A 20,842-nucleotide genomic window follows, 5' to 3' on the forward strand; every position below is an offset into this window, starting at 1 on the left:
CTGGGAAGGAGCCAGAATCAAAGAGGAATGCTGAGACAGAGACCTGACACTCTGGGTGGCTCCAGAGGCAGCTTTCCCCCCAACATTAGAATGACTGCATTTGGGATTGGGGAAGGTAGAAGTGCCTGGAGGAGAGAAGGGAAGGAGGTCAACTGATATTCAAGTGACCTCTGACCATGACAAATAGGTTGATGGGTTTCCATGATAGCATACAGGTAAAAGACCATTAAACCAAACTAGAAAATAGTATCCCTAAAGTAAAGAGGGTCTTAGGTCCTGTGTAAGTGAAGCTGCATGCCTGTATCAGAAGCCAGTGCTCCGTTTCACGATTCGTGATCAATTCTGCTTTGGCTTTGTGCCACGGCTTAACATGTTTGTTGGCTGTAATCTGAAAGAGAAAATGTCATTTCCTGCTATTATTTTTACAAAATTCAAACTCAACTTTCCTTCCATGTACTGGAGGCTAGAAGATACTAAGGGGATTAAAGGGGCTCTGCAGACTTTGCACCCAATTTTCTATTTTGGAATGAAGATGAGGTCTAAAATGAGAGGGCTGGGAAAACAGATCTTTACTTCTGTATTAACTCTCAAAGCATGTGTCCACCACTAAAAAGATTATAACAGGGGACCTGATAGATTAAGGAGGGGAGGGAGGAGGGCTCAAAGAAGGGCCATCTAAGCCAAATTCTGAAAGATGGGGGTCCAAAGAGGTTGAGAGCTTGGGGCATTCAAGGGACTGTGAGAATAAAATTGTGACCAGAATGGAGCCAGGCGGGAGAGCAGCTGGCAAGAAAGGGGGAAGGAGTGGGCAGTTAGGAGGAGGCTTGTGCGCTTTATCGTAAATGAAGTGAGCAACCACTGCAAGAGGTGAGACAGAAGAGGGACATAGTAAGTTTGGCTTGCAGCGAGATCACTCTCCTATATGTAGGATGGATTAGAGCCCAAGGAGAAGCAGGTACAAAGTGACTGCCCCAAGCAGGGTCCTATAGAGAACAGCAGAACGAGGTCCTTGCTGTCTTCTTGCTTCAGAGTTTTAGGTCACATAGTAAAAGTCTGGTTCAGGAAAAATGACTTGCTTAAATAAGTACAGCAGAGTGTCCAGGCTAAGAGGATGAACTCTAAAGCATGATGGTTTGGGTCCAAACCCCGAACAATGACATAACTGTGGTCAAACTACTCAAACTCTCTGTGTCTCACTTTCCTCATCTATAAAATGGAAGCAATATCAGTACCTACCTTATAAGGACTTACAATTGATAAATTCGTTTCCATCCACCTAGGGCACTTAGAATGGTGCCCAGCCAGCACCCAGCAGAGACTGTAAAAATATTTGCTATTACTCCTAAACACCGCTATTATCTTTTGCCCCCAGGAGTCAAGTTGGTTTTACATGAGAAAAGGTTTTTCTTTGGGTATTCTCTAGCATTTTTTTTTTACTTTTAAAAAATAAAATATTGTCATAATTGTTTTCTTTAGGCATTTATTTTCAACTGAATCTATGCCAAAACCTTTAAAGAAGGCTATTTGGAGAGCCCCTTTCTCTGGGATCCACATTGCCCAAATGACCTAGATCATTACTGGAGCTCCACTGGCCTCATTCCTGCAATGTGACCCAACCACTCTGAGAATAGGCACTGGACCCAAGCTGGGCCACGGAGCCCCTTCCCAAATGAACTGGGAATTGGGACTGAGAGATTCTAATTCAGACCAGCTGCTTTCTTATGTGGAGAAGAGACAAAGTAGAAATTGCTAGAGGAAGTAGAAATGCAGAGTAATGTGAACTGAGAGATGAAGAAAGAGGGCTTCTGGACCTCCCACGAGGCTCTAGTCTTTGGTTTCTGCTTCTTCCTGGGCTCAGTGTCCAAATCTTCCCTGGACTCCATGGGATTGGTAAAATAAATTCTCATTATTGCTGAGGCTACATCGCCTGTTTCTGTTATCTGCAACTGACAGTGCTACCCAATACAGTCGTTTCCCATAGAGGCAAGGTGAACAAATAGGAGCTGGGAAAAACCTGAGAAAGAAGGGAAGGGAGAACACAGCTAGCCAGTACCTCCTCATCTCGCACAACAAGTGTTCTCTCTGGCTTCTCACAGTCTTCAAATTCTGGTTGCCAGACTGCTTCTTCCAATTCCAGATCTAAAATAATTTCTCGAATTCGAACATTTCTTTCCTTCACGCGTGCAATTTCAAACTCTTTTTGTTTATAGGCTGCATCAAACTCATCATTAAAAGCAGTTTTTACCTTGTAAATGATATCCTGAAATATTAACATGTTACTGAAAACACATCACATATCTTCACTGATCCCGCAATTATACTTTCCCTCCAAAATCATTCCACAAATTATCTTTTAAGAATGTAAAATGAATCCTTCAGAATACTACTTATATTAATTCCTTGGCTCAATAATCCGCAGTGGCATCCAAGTGTGGGTAGCATTAAGACAAACACATAATTGTTAGACCATAATCTACTTCCTGAAATATAAATTGTAACTCCATGTGCAGGTTGACAAATGCTGAAGTGGGTGATGGGTACTTAGGAGCTCATTGGGCTATTCTCTCTACTTTTGTACAAAATCTACTATAAAATATTTAAAAAGAAATATACAGGATTTAAGTTGTCACATGTCTTTTCTTTGGAACCTGGATTGGGGTAGATGTGGAAAAGAAGAGATGGCTTAGAGAAGGTATTTAAAGAACCTGCCAGAGAATCATCACCACACACAATACTCTTCCTCTATATGGACATGTCATTCTCAAGTAGGAAAGAAACGTGCGCTAACCAGCTGGAGAGACCAATTCCTAAGATGCCAGTGGGACCAACTAGATTGCTCCCACTCCTGCTGATGGGTCAACCCAAAGTGGCCTTTATGTTGCCATGGGAGTTTAGTCTATATGTCTGTCCTACTGAAGATGAAACCATTAAAGCAGGGTGAAAAAATGATCTTAACAGCTAGTACGAGAATTTCTCCTGGGCTGAAATTACCTTCTTGTAGGAAAACACCTTAATAAAGCACCAAGAAGGTGAGGCCCTCAAGGCAGAAGCTGAGCAACAAATGAGGTCACTAAATAGCTCTGAGCATAAATGAACAGTAATTTCAGGGGCAAGAGGAGAAAAAGAAAAGGATAGGAAGAGAATGCTGAGCACATGGCAGGAGACTAGAATTCAAATTGCAGACATGGCTGAAGGGCTTTCAGGAACGGGGATTGCCAGCATTAAATTTCAAACTATCTTCATTGACACAATCTCAGTCATTGGATTTTCAAAGACCTTCAGTCAGGGCTTCTACATGTACAGATGTATTCTGAGACTGGTAGAAAGTTAAGGAGTAGGAGCTTAAAGCCAGAGGGACCCCAAATCTTATCCTTGAACCCCCAAATTTACAGAAATCTTAGAGGAAATTGTCTTTCCCCAGGTTAGGCAGATAGATAAGCAATCACATCTTGATCTTACAAGAAGATCCTAATTGACATTTGGGTTTACTGAGAAAATGGAATTCAAGGGTTTTCTCTTTCAGCTTACTGAAGATCAAAGCAGAAGAATGGTTTGTGGTGTCAGCTGTTGTGGGATGTTCTTTAGAAAACTTGGTATCACAGTAACCTAGTCCAAATGGTTGAATGCAACTCTCGTACACAAGTTCTGGCTAAGGGACTTAGAAAGTATCTGTATATTTCCTCTATTTATTTTATTTATTTATTTATTGAGATGGAGTCTCACTAAATTGCCAGGCTGGAGTGCATTGGCACCATCTCAGCTCACTGCAACCTCCAACTCCCTGGTTCAAGAGATTTTTCCAGAGTACCTAGGACTACAGGCACGCGCCATCACACCCAGCTAAGTTTTGTATTTTTAGTAGAGATGGGGTTTCACCACGTTGGCTGGATGGTCTTGGTCTCTTGACTTCATGATCTGCCTGCCTCGGCCTCCCAAAGTATTGGGATTACAAGCATGAACCACCATGCCTGCCTCCTGTATGTATTTTTAAATCATTTGATTGGCATTAGTTTTCAATGTGAGCCCTTGAAAACCACCTGATGTAGAGTTTCTAGAGATTTTTGAGAATAAAATGAAAATTCACCCACTTTCAGTAATATAATTTGGTTGATTTTCTCTTCTCTGGAATGAAGTTCCAATTGGCTTGACAAAAAAGAGGTGTCTACCCCAAAATCAGTACTCAGACTACCAAGCAGGTAATTGGGCAAGTTACTATATTCTACTTTCTTGTCTTCCTCTTCCTCTTCTTCATCATCCTCTTCATGACGCTTTTTAACCAATGTAACTCCAGACTGAGCCTCTACAATTTCCTTCCGTAGCTAAATGTAGAAAAAGATGACACAGAAGTTATGCAATAATAAGAATCTTCTAAAGGGAAATTTTGTGACAACTTAATTATGTCAACAATCATTTTAATTTGCGAAATTGTCTTGCCAACAACTGAATTCAAAGTGATGAATAGATCCCAGAACTGCTGCAGAAGAGATTAAAGCTTCAGAAACTGATAAACAATGGATAAATCAAAGGAATAAAAATTGTCCTTGATGATGTATAATATTTATATCTTTCTGTCAGTAAGACACCTGCTTGTAACTATTTTGAGTCTTTCATGGTACTTAAGAAATATATCTTCTCTTTATATTTTACAAAGAAACTTGTTCACAAAGGACTGGTGGGTGAAGGTTAAGAATAATTAAGCATGCCTCCATTTTGTTTCAGAAAAAGAGTCAGTGCAAAGTTCTAGCCAAAACAAAACTACACTGAAGGGGCAGTGTTTTTTTAGTGGTTTGGCAGAGATTATTGCTTAAAAAGTTGAGATTTCGGAAAACCATAATTTCATCAAAACAAATTCGACTTCATTCTTGATCAATTATCTTAAGACACAATCCCTAGTGACAAGGGAGGATAAAAAGGATATGTATGCATGAAGACGACCTCTGTGCGGATGAGAGCAAAACCCCAAATATCATTTTTTAAAGCATATCCTTATATTTGAGGGCTAGCCAGTATTGTGTAGGATATAGGCTCTTTGATTTATTTTGGGGATATAGGCTCCTATATTCATTAGAATATATTCTATAAATTAACAAGAAATAAAAATATAAATACATACAATACCTAAATTATATCCCAACTCAAATCTGAACAAAGGAGACTCTAAAAGAAAGCATATCACTTATATAAATACACATATATTTAAAATTGTACTTTTAGACACTCTGCTTCAATCTTCTTTTGCTGTAAAACTCTTTCCAATTCTTTCAGCTCTTCAGCTGTGCGTGCTTTCATTGGGAAGTTTTCAACCACACAGGGGATATGAAAACACTTGGAGAAAAAAAACACAAGATGAAATAAATCCATTTGTAGTATAATTGTGTGTATCTGGTGTTGAGCAAGGGATGTTTTCTGTGATTAAAATTAATCCATAGATTATCATGCATGAGTAAAATTGGCAATGGAAACATTAAAAAAAAAAAACAATGTATTCCATAAGTATTGGTATAAACTTTATATAAAATACTGGGCTTTTGTGAAGGATTTATTTCTAGGTCAGTAGTTCTCAACTAGGAGCATTTTTCCCCCCTCCTTCCCTCTCTGTCATTTTCCCCCAAGACATTTGGCAATGTCTGGCAACATTTTTTTATTGTCATTACTGGAGGTGAACAATGCTATTGTCTCCAGATAGAGGCTAGGGATATTGCCAAACATCTTACAGTGCATAGAGAACAGCTCCCACAACAAGGAATGATCCAGTGCAAAAATATATGATTCATGAGAATGCTGTTTTAGAGCAATACTCAATTACATAAAATGTAAGGTGGCTGTATACTTCATTGTCTGTACTGGGAGCATATTTGAAAGTGAAAAGGGTGCTGAGAATAGTTACTCTGGGATCACAGACATTACCTGAAACTTTTGGTCATCCTGTACAAAGAGAGAAATTGTATTGGGGAGAATCTCAGTGAAAAACAGCTTCTTAGAAAATAGGAAGGCAGGCACAGGCAGAAACATGAACCAGATTTTGTCTACCTTTCAACATGTGTGAAATGTGAGTTAGCAGACGGCTAGTAAGACCCAGATGCAGGGGATGTCTGAGAGGAAAGGAGGAAAGAAATGCTAAGACAGATCTTCAGAAATGCTGGCTGGGAAGCACATGGGGACTGAGCACAGAAGGAAGAAACCAAGAGACTGGAACACATCCAGGTGAAATTCAGTATAGGAAGGGGCAAGCCATACTCTCAGTGCTTTGCTAAGCTATGAATTTTCTTAAATTTATTTGTAAAACTTTCCTGAGCTTTCTATAACAAATCTCATAAGGTTTTGTACCTAAGGTTCTGTTACCTTAAGAGCTCGACCTTTTACAGCCATTGAATTCCAACATTCTTCTTTGATAAGTTCAGCCAAATAGCTCTTGGCTAGGTTATGCATCTCTACATCCTTTTTCATCTTGAAGAATGCAGATAAAGGGAAAAGATAAAAATAACTGTGAGGCCTTAGAAACAATAATCTCTACTGTAAGTTCACTAAGTATTCATTAGCTGCACCTTCAGTGGTAGAGTTTGGTTGTCTTTCTCCAACACTTTGAACCGCCCTGCACTGAGATGTACTTCTGGGAAACACATCTCTGCCTTTGAGAATGTCTCCTGAAGTTTGTCTGTAGACTTGATTTCCCTTCCTTGAGGACATACAGCACCTCTAAGTTTGGTCAGGTCACACACATGAGTGAAGTGGGGTGTGAGGATGGATGCACAGTGGTGGTGAGCTGCATGGCTAATGTGTACAAACTCCGCTGGTTGGAACAGCAGGGAAGCAAAACCACTGAGCGAAGTCTTCCTGTTTTATTAGAGAGAATTGGAATTCATATTTTTATGTGAAACTGCTGGATATCTAAATGTTGGCTTAAATCTCACCAACATACGTTTGAAGTGCCAGTTTGTGACCTCTGTCTGGGAGTCTTTACTGTACTTAATTCTTCTATTATTTATGTCCACAATAAAAAGAACCCTCTACTACTCTTGGATATCATACAATTTGCATTTTTTTCCACTTAAAACATGTTACTTCAGTTAGTTTTACTTGCTTAAGTAATCCCACTGCTTATTACTTAAATAATTAAGTATTCCTATTTTAATAGAATTTGCTGAAAGGCCTGGTGTGAAAGTGAGACCTAACAATCTTTAGTCCTTAGGATCCTCTTCAGTCCTTTGTGCACTTCATTTTGTTGGCAGGATTATTAGCAAACGAACTAAGAATAATGTCTCCCAGATTTAAAATGTCTTTTTTAGTACTTCTTGTGAATTTCTATTTATTTTATTTGTTGTCTGATTAAATGACTTTAATTTGCAATTCATTTCTTTTTTATTCTGATCCAGAGACTTAATAGCTAAAACAGTTTTAAATTATTTCTTCCTAAATAGACAGCTGGCTTGGCATATCAGTTGTCAGAACTGGCCTGATTCCAAGCCCACTCAGCCCTCCTATGTCCACTGCTGAGGCGCTGTTCGATCAGCTCAGTCCCTAGTACAGTATCCAGGTTGTCATGACTAGGCTTTGGTCTTTTCCTATTGTTGAGATCCTGGCCAGGGCAGGGTAGTAGCTTAGTCTCTCATTCACATCCCTGACTGGCACGTGCCACTAACTCCTCCCAAGCACTAGTATTCTGCTCCTAAACACACTGAAAGCTCCTAAACAGCTGAGTTTGTGGCGTCATCTTTTAACCTTGTTCTCTCCTGGACCACTATTATACCCAATCTGGTGTAAACATCTCTTCAAAGGCACAGAGCTCAAGAAAAAAAAAATAAACAATATGAGGGAAACTAGCATGTGGAGGGCCTTTCTCTGCATCAAATCCTGCCTCAGAGGATCAAGGAGAACTCTTGAGGGATGAGCATGAATTTGGTAAATGGCAAGGAGGGGCATTTGGGGCAGAGGCACAGGGTGGTGGTGGAGTGAATAGGATGAGTTTGGCAATGGTAAATAGTTCAGTGGGCCAGGCGAGCAGGTTCACTGTGTCAAGTAGTCGTACACAGCTTGGAGAGAGAAGCAACAGTGAGGAAGGGGGCAGGCACCAAATCCACATGCATTGCTGAGTGGTCAAGATGAGTGGGCTGGGAGAACCTAATGCAGAATACCAGGCAGCATTCTGAGCCTGAGCCAAGCCAAAGCTGAGGAGGAAGAGCCTGTGGCCTGGTGGCAGCAGCCAGGATCTTCCTGGCTCTGATCTTAGCCATGTGACTGTAGCTCTCTAAACCTCTATCTAAACCTCAGTTTTTTCAAGTGTGGCAAACTATCACCTGCCTTTTTGGATTGTAATGATCAAAATAAGTAACATTCAAAAAGCTCCTACATTGGTGCCTACTTGTTGTGATAAGAAAATGGGATTTTTTTCCATAGCTTCCTGTTGCACATTGAATAAAAAACCCAAAGTCTTTACCACAACATACAAGGTCTGCAGGGGCTAGCCTCTGCCTCTGCCTATCTGCTCCACCTCATTCCATGAGGCTCTCTCCTAACCGCCATGCTTCTGCCTTTCTGGCTGTGCTGTTCCTGGAATACTTCAAGCCATTTCTGCCTGTGGGCCTTTGCTCTTGCTGCTCCCAGTGCTTGACATTCTCTTCCCCCAGATCTTTGCACAGCCAGCTCTCTCTATTCCTTTAGTTCTCAACTGAAATGTCAGCCCCTTGAAGTGGTTTTCTTTGACCACAAAAGTAGATCTCCCACATCGATCACAGAATCCAGTTTGTTTCCATCATCTACTATGTAGAGACTTGTTTATGGCCAGTCCTCCTCACTACATTAGCCCCATGACAGCAGAAATGTGTCTTCTTCTTTATTGTAGTCCCAGCATCTAGATTAATGTGCCTGGCACATTAATAAATGTTGCAAAATGAATGATTATCCCAGGTAAATTTTATTGTACTAAGTCAGTCTGTTGAGATACTCTTGTCCAAATTATGTTATCCACTACATTTCCTCATCTTCTCAGTCTCATGTCATTCACTAATTTGACAAATCCTCCATATTTCTATATCTTCACCCAAGTCATTACTAATCATGTTTATCAGGACCAAGTCCTGGGGCACATGGTGGAAACCTCCCTCCTAGAGACATCAGTCAAATAATCAGCCTCTTCTTGGTGTAGTTGTTTAACCTATTATAATCCACCACAATCGTCCTTGAATTCAGCTCTTTCATTCTCCTGTGTTTTTATATTTGCACATTCAAAAAAATTAAACTGTACTAGCAGGTTGAGAAAGAGGTAGCTTCAGAATAGCCTGTGTAAAACACGCTTAGGGCTTTTATTTAAAATAATATCCATGAGCAAACAATCTGATGTGTCTGTCACAAAATAATACAAAGGCTGAATTAATAAAAGTATAGTATGAATGGAGGTTTTAGTTTATACTTTTCTCTAAACTGGACATAAAACAATTGGAATTTTTCTGTGGGTACCATATGCAAATATAATTAATCCAGAGGAAAACAGCATGATCATGATGAGGCTATTGAAACCATAATATATGATGGTCACAGGAGCTGGGATAATTAGCCCAGAGAGAAGAAGATCCACAGGGAACAAGGAAATTGCTAATCCTCTACCACTCTCAGAGGGGCCATAGAGTAGGAAGTGCTCACAGAGTAGAAAGATCAGTGAGTACAAGAAGAAAGATTTCAACTCTAATTAAGAAAGGGCTTACTAAGCCAGAAGTGTCCAAAGTTGGCATGAGGTGGCTGAGAAGACTTCCAAAAATGTTCAAACATATGGTTGGCAGGAATGTCATGAAGGGGAAGCAAACATCAGATGTCTGGCTAGCCTAGATGTTCTTCCTGCTTCTAACCCACAAATTCAAAGGTCCTCTGACTCATTACACTCATATGTACTATGTTTGCTTTATTCACATTATACTGGAAAAGATTTTGTCATATTCACATTATTATAAAAGAGTTCCCTTTTCTATTATCTTTTTACTTCTTTCATCATAACTTTATGGTGCTTAAATTATACTTTTTCATACCTTTGCCACTTCTTCCTGACTTTCATCATGAAGCCTTTTCAGTGCCTCAAGATCCAGGCCAAATTCCTGTTGGTCTAATTTTGCAATATTTTCTAGTTTGTCATTTTCTTCCATCATATTCAGAATCTAAATGTTGAAATAAAAAAGGGTGGTGACAAAGAATTAAACTGTAACAAGATACTTTTCTTAGTTTATTTTAGGCAACAATCAATAAAAAATACATTTTCTACTTACCTAAATGTACTACTAAGTAAAGAATTAGATTATAGGCTTATTGTAGTTATTGAAGTTTTAACGTTCATCCTTAAAAACTCATTCATCTAATAAGAAATACTACAAAAATATATAAGCTCATCATTTCATTCAATGATATTAAAGCACTGTTGTTAGTTTGAGGTATACTAACAGCATAATGGTTATGTGTTTTAAGAGTATCACTTAGAGATACATACTGAAGTAATTAAAGATGAAATGATATGATGTCTGGGATTTACTTCAAAATAATCAGGGGTGGTAATGGATGGAAGCATCGGTGAAATGCTATTGGCCATTGGATGTATTATGTTATGATTATCTCCAATTTTGTATGAATTTAAACTTCTGTACAATAAAAATTATCTTCAAAAGTTCATAATGTCAAAAAATTCAGGGGCAAAGGATACACTGCAACATATATGACAAAATATTAATGTCTTTAATATATGAAAAGCTCTTACAAATCAGAAAAAACAAGGCAGACAACATGATAGAAACAATGGGACTTCAGTTTCAAACTGATAGACTGAGAATTAGTTTAACTATTTTTCATTTTTGCCCCAAAACACAAAGTTAAGAGAAAAGAAGTATAGAATAGATAAATCTGTTACTACAATGAAGAGGAAAAAAGAAATAGAATCCTCAGGACCATGAAAACTATAACAATTGAAAGATGGAAATCAGACGGATCAGGAAGATGCATCACAGACACGAATGCCCTCAGGACAGCACTCAACAAGAGATAGAAGCTACAGGAACCAGATACAGGAACAAGGATTTATCTAAGAGTACTGGCAGGTTGGCTAGCTGGGGGTACTGTATCAGAAACAGACAGTAAAACCTGTCTGTACCCCCACCTGGTCAAGTTCCCTAGGGCCCAGCAGTAGTAACTGGAGTGTTTGCCTCCAGGTAGAAGCAACTGGAATGAATATTTAGATTGGAGAAACAGGGCAAGGCCCAAGGAATCTGTTAGTGGCTAGAAAGAATGGAGAACACCCCCCCTCCACACAATGGGCTGCCAAGACACTTCCCAACACCACCCACCCCTTCTCTTTTTACTGAGAATAGACAGCATATCTGCTAAAGTCAGATCTCCAATACTACTTCTGAAGCAGACTCAGCAGTTATCATGGAATTATAGCAGGGAGTTTCAATTATAAAAACAAGCATGAAATAATAATAATAAATCACTAAATATTTGGGGAACAACAAGACCACTGAACAGAGACAATAAATTCAACAAATAGAAGACTTGTTGCCCAAAAGAAAAAGTTAATAAAGCAAGAAGAGTATAATTTTACAGTAACTAGGGATGCACAATACTGTATTTCATAAAAAAGATCACAAGACAAGAAAAGAAAATGAAGTTAAAGACTGATAATAGAGAAATATGTTATTTGCAAAAGATATGATAGTCTACCTAGATAATCTAAAATAATCAAGTGAAAAAATAGTAGAACTAAAAAGAATTCAACAAGGTGGTCAGAAAAAACAATCAATAACATTCATATATACCAGTAATATATATATTAATATAAACATATACCAATTGCACTAGTCTATTTTCATGCCACTAATAAAGACATATCTGAGACTGAGCAATTTACAAAAGAAAGAGGTTTAACAGACTTACAGTTCCACACAGCTGCGGAAGCCTCACAATCATGGCAGAAGGTGAAAAGAAAGGCACATCTCACATGGCAGCAGACAAGAGAAGTGAGCTTGTGCAGGGAAACTCCCCTTTTTAAAACCATCAGATCTCCTGAGACTTATTCACTATTGTGAGAATAGAATGTGAAAAACCCAGCCCATGATTCAATTATCTCCCACCAGGTCCCTCACACAACACATGGGAATTATGGAAGCTACAATTCAATATGAGATTTGGGTGGGGACACAGCCAAACCATATTACCAATGTAATAGAAAAATATTCCATCACAAAAACAGTATAAACTATAAGATACCTAAAATAGGCCAGGCGCGGTGGCTCAAGCCTGTAATCCCAGCACTTTGGGAGGCTGAGGCGGGTGGATCACGAGGTCAAGAGATTGAGACCATCCTGGTCAACATGGTGAAACCCCGTCTCTACTAAAAATACAAAAAATTAGCTCGCATGGTGGCGCGTGCCTGTAATCCCAGCTACTCAGGAGGCTGAGGCAGGAGAATTGTCTGAACCAAGGAGGCGGAGGTTGCAGTGAGCTGAGATCACGCCATTGCACTCCAGCCTGGGTAACAAGAGCGAAACTCTGTCTCAAAAAAAAAAAAAAAAAAAAAAAAAAAGATACCTAAAATAAACCTAATAAGAAATTTACACAATGTCACTTTTGGAGAAACTATAAATTTTCACTGACTACTATCTGTCCGACCTATCCTCTGCGGGAGGACTGAACTCATTCGGGGAAAAAAACCGGGCCACAGGTTAGAAGAAAGTCTTAAGTTCAGGCTTTATTGAGAGGAAAGAGCCTCCGGGCGGACCAGCCAGGAAGAAGAGGAAAATGGCCGAGCTGCTCAGAGGAGCAGGGTTCTTTTATAGGGGGCTGAAGGGCCGAGGGAGTGGGGAAGCCTAGAGAGCCGAGGAGGCGGGCAACGGTTGGTCAGTTTAAACCGCTGGGCGGGAAGCCGGGCAGCAAGAAGCCGGGCGGCGGGAAGCTGGGGAGTGCTGATGAGGCAGGCGGTGATTGGTCAGCCGGTTGCCGGGTGGGAGGTGGCTGCAGCTGGGTGGGAAGGCTAGAGCGGTATGTAGAGTGAGAGATAAGGGAGCCTCTTTGTCGGGGAGGGAAAGAGAGCTTTCACGATAGGGGCAGAGTTTTCCAAACACTATTGTTTAAAAATGGAATAAAAATATATAAATATATAATTTACATATATAAGTATTAGATATTTAATGAAAATATAACTTTAAAAGGTATATGTTATAAAAGAAATAAATATACAGGCCTGGTGCAGTGGCTCATGCCTATAATCCCAGCAGTTTGGGAGGCCAAGGCAGAAGGCTAGGAATTCAAGATTAGCCTGGGCAAAATAGGGAGATCCAGTCTCTTCAAAAAAATACAAAAATTAGTTGGGCGTGGTGGTGCATGCTTGCAGTCCTAGGTACTTGGAAGGCTGAGGTAGGAGGATTGCTTGAGCCCAGGAGTTCAAGGCTGCAATGAGCTACAATCATGCCATTGCACCCCAGCCTGGGTTACTAAGCAAGTCCTGTCTCTAAATACATAAAGATATAAACATATAAATATTCAGATGCTCCTCAACTTATCATAGGATTATGTCTCAACAAACCCATCATAAGATGAAAATATGATGTCAAAAGGGGCATTTGTAGACATGATGGGATGTGAAAACATAAAACACGATATCCAAAAAATGCTGGCAACATAGTATTCAGAGTTTTCATTGTTTACCTTCATGATCGCATGGTTGACTGGGAGCTGTGGCTTACTGACACTGCCCAACATTATGAGAGTGTATGGTACCACATATTGCTACTCTGGGAAAAGACCAAAATTCAAAATTTAAATCACAGTTTCTACTGAATGTGCATTGCTTTTACACCATCATAAAGTTGAAAAACTATACACTGAACCACTTTGAGCAGGGGACTGTCTGTATATCTTAATTCACATTAAAAAATATTCTTCAGTAAAGTTTTATCATATATACTGATATATTATATATACTAAGGTTCAGAGCTGGCAGATAAATTCTTCTCCAAATCAAACTATGAGCAATATATTCTCAGAGTTTTTTCATGGAGTTTAACAAGCTGATTTTAAAATTCCAATGGAAAAGTAAGCAAACATAAAAAGGCCATTTTTTTTTAAAAAAAAAGAAGGGCAAAGGAGAATTATTCTCAAGATAGAAGAACTGTTATAAAGCTATAGTAATTAACATAGCTTGGTATTGGCTCAAGAAAAGATCAATACTCAATCTTAAAACAGAGAGTCCAGAAACAATCCTATATCCAGGGATTGACAGAGGAGACACTGCAAATCAGCAGAGAAAGGATAGTATATTAAATAAAGTGGACCAGGGAAATGGGCTATTTATTTGAAAAAATAAAATTAGAACCATATGTCATACCACTCGAAAAAATAAATTAAAGGTGAAGTCAAACAGTATTAAAATAAAATATGTGAGACTTTCAAAGGGCATTTAAAATCAGATGTAAAACCCAAAAGTTATTTAAAAAAATCAATAACTTGGTTCATGCCATAATTTTAAAATTCTGCTTTATAATAAAATTATTTAAAATTTAGCACATTATAAAGGTTAAAAGACAAGACAGAAAATATTTGTAGTAAGGATGAGCCATATACTTTTCTAGAAAATATTTGTAGGTGGAGCCACATAAAACACCAATTGCATGCAGTTCCACCTAATAATAAGGACTACCTTTAGATATGTCCCATGCAAACCTTTACGCTATTTTCCTTTCCAGTTGATTCAGACGAGATCAAGCAAGGCAACCTTAGAAGCCATGAGTTGAAGACAGCAGGGTCTCCAACAGCCTGGGTCTCTGAATGACTGCATAGAACAGAGCATCTGCTGAGCTGAATACCCACCCAGGATGGTTACATGGGAATGAAATAAACGTTTCATCACTGTGCCATTATGTTGTTTTTTTTTTGAGTTTATTTGTGACTACAGGCTAGCTAACTCTAATTATCTTAGATACATATAAATAAAAAAATAAAAATAATGAACTGCTATAATCAACAAGAAAATGACCAATTACCCAATAAGGAAATAGGCAAAGAATATAAACAGGAAATTCACAGGAGAGGAAATAAAATATTATTTAGATTTATGAAAAGGTGCTCAACCTTATTATTAATCAGAAAAATAAAAACAAAGGACCAAGGAAATGATTTAAGAACATTTTCTAAAACTGAGAGACAAAGGTTTCCTATTAAAATGCTCATAGAAGTTTAGCATATGAAAGAAGAAAACACCTACGGTCCTGGTAGGAAACAGGTAACACATTCAAATGGGAAAATTGAAGAGAGAAACAAAAAAAAAGATTTGGCAGAGTAAAGAAAGCCAGCAAGACATGATAAAACATTAGGCTACGAACTGCGGGAAGCCATCTCTGCTCCTAGGTCTGAAGGGCAAGAGTTGGGAATGGTTAATGAATCTGGAGAGAACCATAAATGCAGGAGAGGGATGGCAGTCATTGCCAACAAATAACCCTACAGGGAGGAAACCCTACAGGGAGAATGAAGACCCTGGTCTTAGTCCCTGCAATCCATGCTCTGAGCCCCAAGAGGCTGGCCTTCATGAACAGTAACAATGGGGGCTCTTCTGCTGATGCCACTTATTGCCTAAACCCAAGTGGAAGCCAGAAGGCAAGAGAGTACATTGCTACTGTCCACAAAGGCCCGCCTCTTGGGGCTCAGATAAGGATGGAAAAGGAAAGAGAATCTTGGTTTGCACTAGCAAACCAAGAATACTCATCAAACATGTCAAGGTGTATAATTGTAAAATTCCAAAAACTGTGGATAAAGAGAGATCCTGTAAGTCTCCTGGGAGTTAGGCATGGGATTCTCTAAAGCAAACACTGGAAGCCAGGAGACAATGGAGCAAGCCTTCAACATTCTGAAGGCAAACTCTCAAATGGATATGAGTGTAGGATAAATACATTTTAAGAAAAACCACATCTCAGAAAATGTACCTCCCGTGTACCCTTTCTCAAGAACAGAGCCAAAGCATCTGACAGCTCTAGCAGCAGGGCAGCATTCACAGTGGATTCCACTTAGACCGCACCCCAGAAGCACAGCTATGTTATAAAGATGCTCCCAAGCATGGCACAACCCAGCAGTCCTGTGTAGGAAGTTACTGAGGGATACATTCCAAGAAAACAAAAAAATCACAAGGGACTCAGGAGGCAGATCTCTAGGACAGCAACCACACACCTGGTCTATAGAGCAGAGCAAAGTGCCTTGACTGGAGCAGGAAGATGGAAAGCTCTAGAAGGGAGGTTGCCAAAAAATATATATATATACTGACAGATTGATCCCTTCAGGTATTTGATTGTATTGAGAATAATTTTTTAGCATTTTGAGTTTGAATAGGCCATAGAAAGGCTTACTCCAAAACAAAGGCAATTATTAACAAGAAAAATCAAGTTGTAAAAGCAGAAATGTAATCATAATATACCATGAGGCTCAGCTTTGAAGAATATTCATACAAGTATCACAGTGTGTATACCAAGCATGTGTGCTATAGTGGGGGTGGGAAGAAGTAACACACAAAACTACTCATGTTCCATACCAGGAAGCCCATAGTTAGCATCAAAACAGAAATATCAAGAAATAACAGCAGTATTAAGAGACTAATTAGACAGCCAGAGGTAAACAGCCCAAACGAAAAAGTGGAAAGAAGTGAAAACAGTTACCTCAGGAGTGCAGGAATCGGTCAAGAGAAATAGGGCAATTGCTGCTTTAAAAATATTGTTTTTAACTACACAACTCAGTATTATTTAATCTGTAAGAATATAAATGCATAACATTGATGTATTATAAAAACAAATAAGATGGTAAGGGAAGACAGAGAAAACCACTGTTTATATGGGGTGTGAATTGGTGAAACTTCTGTCTTGTTAAAGTACCTCAGAAAACTGAGCTTACAAGCAGACAAAAAGGAGGTGCAGTTCCACAGGGTAGAAAAAAATTAAGTTCAAAAAGCAATTTTAGAACAAGGGCCAAATGTATTAGAATATGAAATTACAACACTTACAGTTTTGGAAAGTGCTTTGATTCCTTTTTTTATCTCTTCCTTTTTCTTGGAAAACAGATTAACCTCTTTTTTGATGGCCTGAAACAGAGTAAGTTAACTTAACAAAGCAAGAGAAACAACAGAGAGAGAGAGAGAGAGAGAGACAGAGACAGCAATTCTCTAGAAACAGAAACTAAAATTTGTAAAGACTAAATAAAAAGTGTAGATGAAGTAATACCACGCAATACCTTGCTTAAATCTAACTGCTACTAGGTAAGTGACATTAAAGCAACATGAAACTGATGTCAATTATATGGCCAGTGGAAAGAAAATAATTAAGTAGTGAAAAATTAGTGAATAGTTGACTAAGAAAAAACAGTATGCACTTTTATCGGGAACTTGAGACTAGATCAATAGGCTAAATCCAAACACAAGCTGTACTGTCGGTCACCTTGCTGAACAGCTATAGCCACAGCATCCCTTCCTTTGTTCCTGGCCCACAGGACAGAGGAAGACAAGCATCCCCTAAAACTCACTCCACGGTGGAGTATGGCAGTTTATCCTTTGCTGTGGTTTACCTGGACACCATTGTTGAGTTGCAAGTCAGCCTATGTATAGTTCTTAAAGCTCATATAACTTGATCTAAATGATTGGGCTGTATTTAGCGTGTTTATTTGCTTTCAGAAAAGTTACACTTGTATGCTGTACTGCTCTGCCAAGTAGTGTCTAGTTTCATCTTCTAACTTTCCAGTAGGTTTCCACAGGAAGCTAATCTATTTGGTACATCTACAGAGCACTATTTCAAACACACCCCATGTTTCACAAATACCTCTTGGCTTTTTTGCTGTATCCAAGGAATCTCCTTCTTAACATCAGTTAAAACTAATTCATCTTGTGATGAGTCAGTGCTTGCCTTCTGTTTCTGATTCATGTTAGAAAAAGACACAAATGTCTTAAAATTCATCAAGTTTGTACCCTCCCACCCTACCACATGTAATGGCTTTGAATTCCTTTCCATTTGTTGCATTTTTGAAAATAATCTCAAACATTTTTTCTGCTCAAGATGTAACATTTTATTCACATAAGTCCAACCAGTCTGCTTTTATATTAACCACAGCTTCCACTGAGGAAGCAGAGATGATGAGACCAGTCACACTGTCACCACTCTTTGCCTTCTTTGCTACTATGACCGAAATGCTCCTGCCCATTGGGGCCTGTGCCACCATCTGTGCTTAGAATCTTTTTCCTTCTTTTTGAAGTTTTAATACTTAAAAATTTTTTTTCAATACCATCTCCTTCTGTATCATCAATTTCTCCCTTTTACTGGATCTTTCCCAACAGTCTCCAAACATGCTCTACTATCTCCTGTCTTAGGAACTACTCTCACTTGACTACCACATTTCTCTTTGGCCACCACACTATCTCTATGCTCCACTTTGTAGCAGAATGTCTTTAAAGAGTTTGGGATGCCACATTCTCCTGTAACCTCACTGGCTGCTCCTCCTCAGGCCCCACTGCATCTCTGAACTCTTTTCCTGGCTCTCCAGAAGTTGCTCTGTCCTGGTCCTCTTCTGCTTCTTGCCATTCATGATGACCTTACCTAGTGTTATGGCTTTAAATCCCATCCACATGCCCTTGACTCATATAAACATATTCAGTCCTGACCTCTTCCCAGAATGCAAGGTTCATCCATCCAACCGCTGAACTGGCATCTCCTCTTGGATGGCTAACAGGCTTCTCAAGCTTAGCATGGGTAAAACTGATTTCAAATTCCCTTCTTTCTCTTCATAGCTACCTCTTTCCCCCACAGTCTGTCCCATCTCCATGTATGACACCATCTTCTATATAATTGTTCATGTAAAACAATCTAGGAGCTCTTGGGCCCTTGCTTTTCCTCTCTCTCTATGTCCAATTCATCAGTGAGTTCTATCAACCCTATCTCTGAAACCTACCTGGAATCCACCACTTCTCTCCTTGGCACAAGACTCCTCTACCTCCATCATTGCTACCTGAACTTCTCTGCCTTAGCTTCCCGAGCAATGTCCCTGCTTCTTATCCTTCTTATCCCCCCCAGGAAACATTCTCCTCACAGCATCAAATAATCATTTAAATAATGTCAATTATACCTTGTTAATCCTCTGTTCAGAACAGAACTCAGTTCTGATTACAAGTAAAATAAAATTTAAACCCTTTACCTAGTTTACAAACCCCTTTGTTACCTGGTCTTCTCCCACTTTAAAGAACTCACCTCCCACCACTTTCTCCCTTGCTTACTTCGACTGCACAGGTCTTTTTTAGGCCCTAACATATCACATACCCTCACCCTTTCCCCCTCTGCCCTGAATACTCTTGCTGCCCTCCCATTGTCTTTACATGATGGTGTTCTCTTTTAATTCAGATCTCAGCTTAAATGTCTTCTTGGAGAGGCTATACAGCCCAACACTATCAGATCAACCTATTTTTATGCACTGAGTAGAACTTGTTACTATTTGTTTCTTCTACATTTGCTTGCTTATCTGTCTCTCCCTGCCCACCCCAACCCCCACTTAGGATGTAAACTCCATGGAAGCACAAATTTTTCTATCTTGTTCATGGCTATATCCCCCACAGCATAGCACTCTGTAGGCACTCTATAAATATTGTTAAATGAATGAGTGAATGCTGTTCTCTAGTTAGACACTTCCTAAATAATATATGTGATACGAAAGTATAGAGAGATCATTTTGACCAAGCACCAGTGTGGGTGGAAGATTTTTTTTTCCAGGCAAGCCAGATCTTGTACCATGTTTAAATGAGATCTGAAATGCACTATTTGCAATTGCTTTGAGAAAGGCTGAATATTTTCTCTCAGATGTAGCTTATTCTCTTTTTGAAAATCATGGGATACCTGGATAAAGAGAAATATTACTAAACATCTGCTTAAAGAAAACCACAAACTGAAAATGTCTATCTGATTTACAAAGAAAGAAATGTAAGCAAGCAAGCTAGCCACATAGGAACTCAACTGTGTGTTCAGAATTGGATGTCAAATCCATGGAAACTTTTGGTGTTCTGCTTAAATAATCATTCTCCTTGTCCATGGTGCTGCTCAGGAAAATCAATAGTTTCTGGTAGTAGTCCAGAATGTCATTGGCTAGGTGTCCTCCAAACCGCCTATATTAATAAAAAAGAAAACAAATAGGCTAAAAAAATTATAATTTTAAAAATCACATTTAGCTGTATCATTTTCAGGTAACTAACCATTCCCGTTTCTAGATTACTAACCAAGGAAATATGTGAACAATTTTCCACAGTGCCTTGTGGAAACTTCTTCTTCAGTACCTACTTCTTTTTTAGAATTTATTTATTTATTTATTTTTTTTTTTTTTAAAGAGAAAGGGTCTTGCTTTATCACCTAGGCTGGAGTACAGTGACACTGCCACCTTGAATTCCTGAGCTCAAGTGATCCTCCCACCTCAGCCTCCAAAGCAGCTAGGACTACAAGGGTACACCACCATGCACGGCTAAAGGACTCTGCTTCTTAGAGGAGAATCTTTCATGGGTTCCAGGTCATGACAAGCTTCTTGACCTCTCTAGGGTGCCCTCTCCTCACACTGTCCTCATACTCTTACCCAACATGCCCTCTGTACCTGCCTTGGCCATTGCAGAGAAGAGCCAGTGCACTGACTGAGCTCTCAGAATGCACCAGGCAGTGTGCTGTTTCACACACATAATCACATCATCACATGTGGCCCTCATCATCCCACCCTGCATTGAGAGTGGTATTATTACTTCCACTCAATTCACCAGGGCATTGCAAACTTTAGGTGCATCAGCATCACTGGGAGGTTTTAAAAACAGATTCCTGGGCCCCAC

The 20,842-nt window shown here is 39.3% G+C and overlaps 1 protein-coding gene across 9 annotated transcripts in view; it reads right to left on the minus strand.

Annotated features, from left to right (window-relative positions):
* CFAP43 (cilia and flagella associated protein 43) overlaps positions 1–20,842 on the minus strand; it is a 100,058-nt gene that overhangs the window by 30,918 nt on the left and 48,298 nt on the right. For all 9 annotated transcript variants that reach the window (XR_013525115.1, XR_013525114.1, XR_013525113.1 and 6 more), the window contains 9 exons: positions 19,993–20,140; positions 17,817–17,909; positions 17,009–17,086; positions 10,017–10,142; positions 6,343–6,447; positions 5,209–5,325; positions 4,089–4,319; positions 2,054–2,260; positions 299–388 (listed from right to left, as the gene is read on the minus strand). Coding sequence is in view for 6 of the 9 variants with exons in the window: in XM_078346429.1 (XP_078202555.1) it covers positions 299–388; positions 2,054–2,260; positions 4,089–4,319; positions 5,209–5,325; positions 6,343–6,447; positions 10,017–10,142; positions 17,009–17,086; positions 17,817–17,909; positions 19,993–20,140 (1,195 nt within the window). In the remaining 3 variants the exon portion in view is untranslated. The remainder of the gene's footprint in view (positions 1–298; positions 389–2,053; positions 2,261–4,088; positions 4,320–5,208; positions 5,326–6,342; positions 6,448–10,016; positions 10,143–17,008; positions 17,087–17,816; positions 17,910–19,992; positions 20,141–20,842) is intronic.

This window comes from Callithrix jacchus, chromosome 12, assembly GCF_049354715.1.
Source record: "Callithrix jacchus isolate 240 chromosome 12, calJac240_pri, whole genome shotgun sequence".
Classification (NCBI taxonomy): Eukaryota; Metazoa; Chordata; class Mammalia; order Primates; family Cebidae; genus Callithrix; species Callithrix jacchus.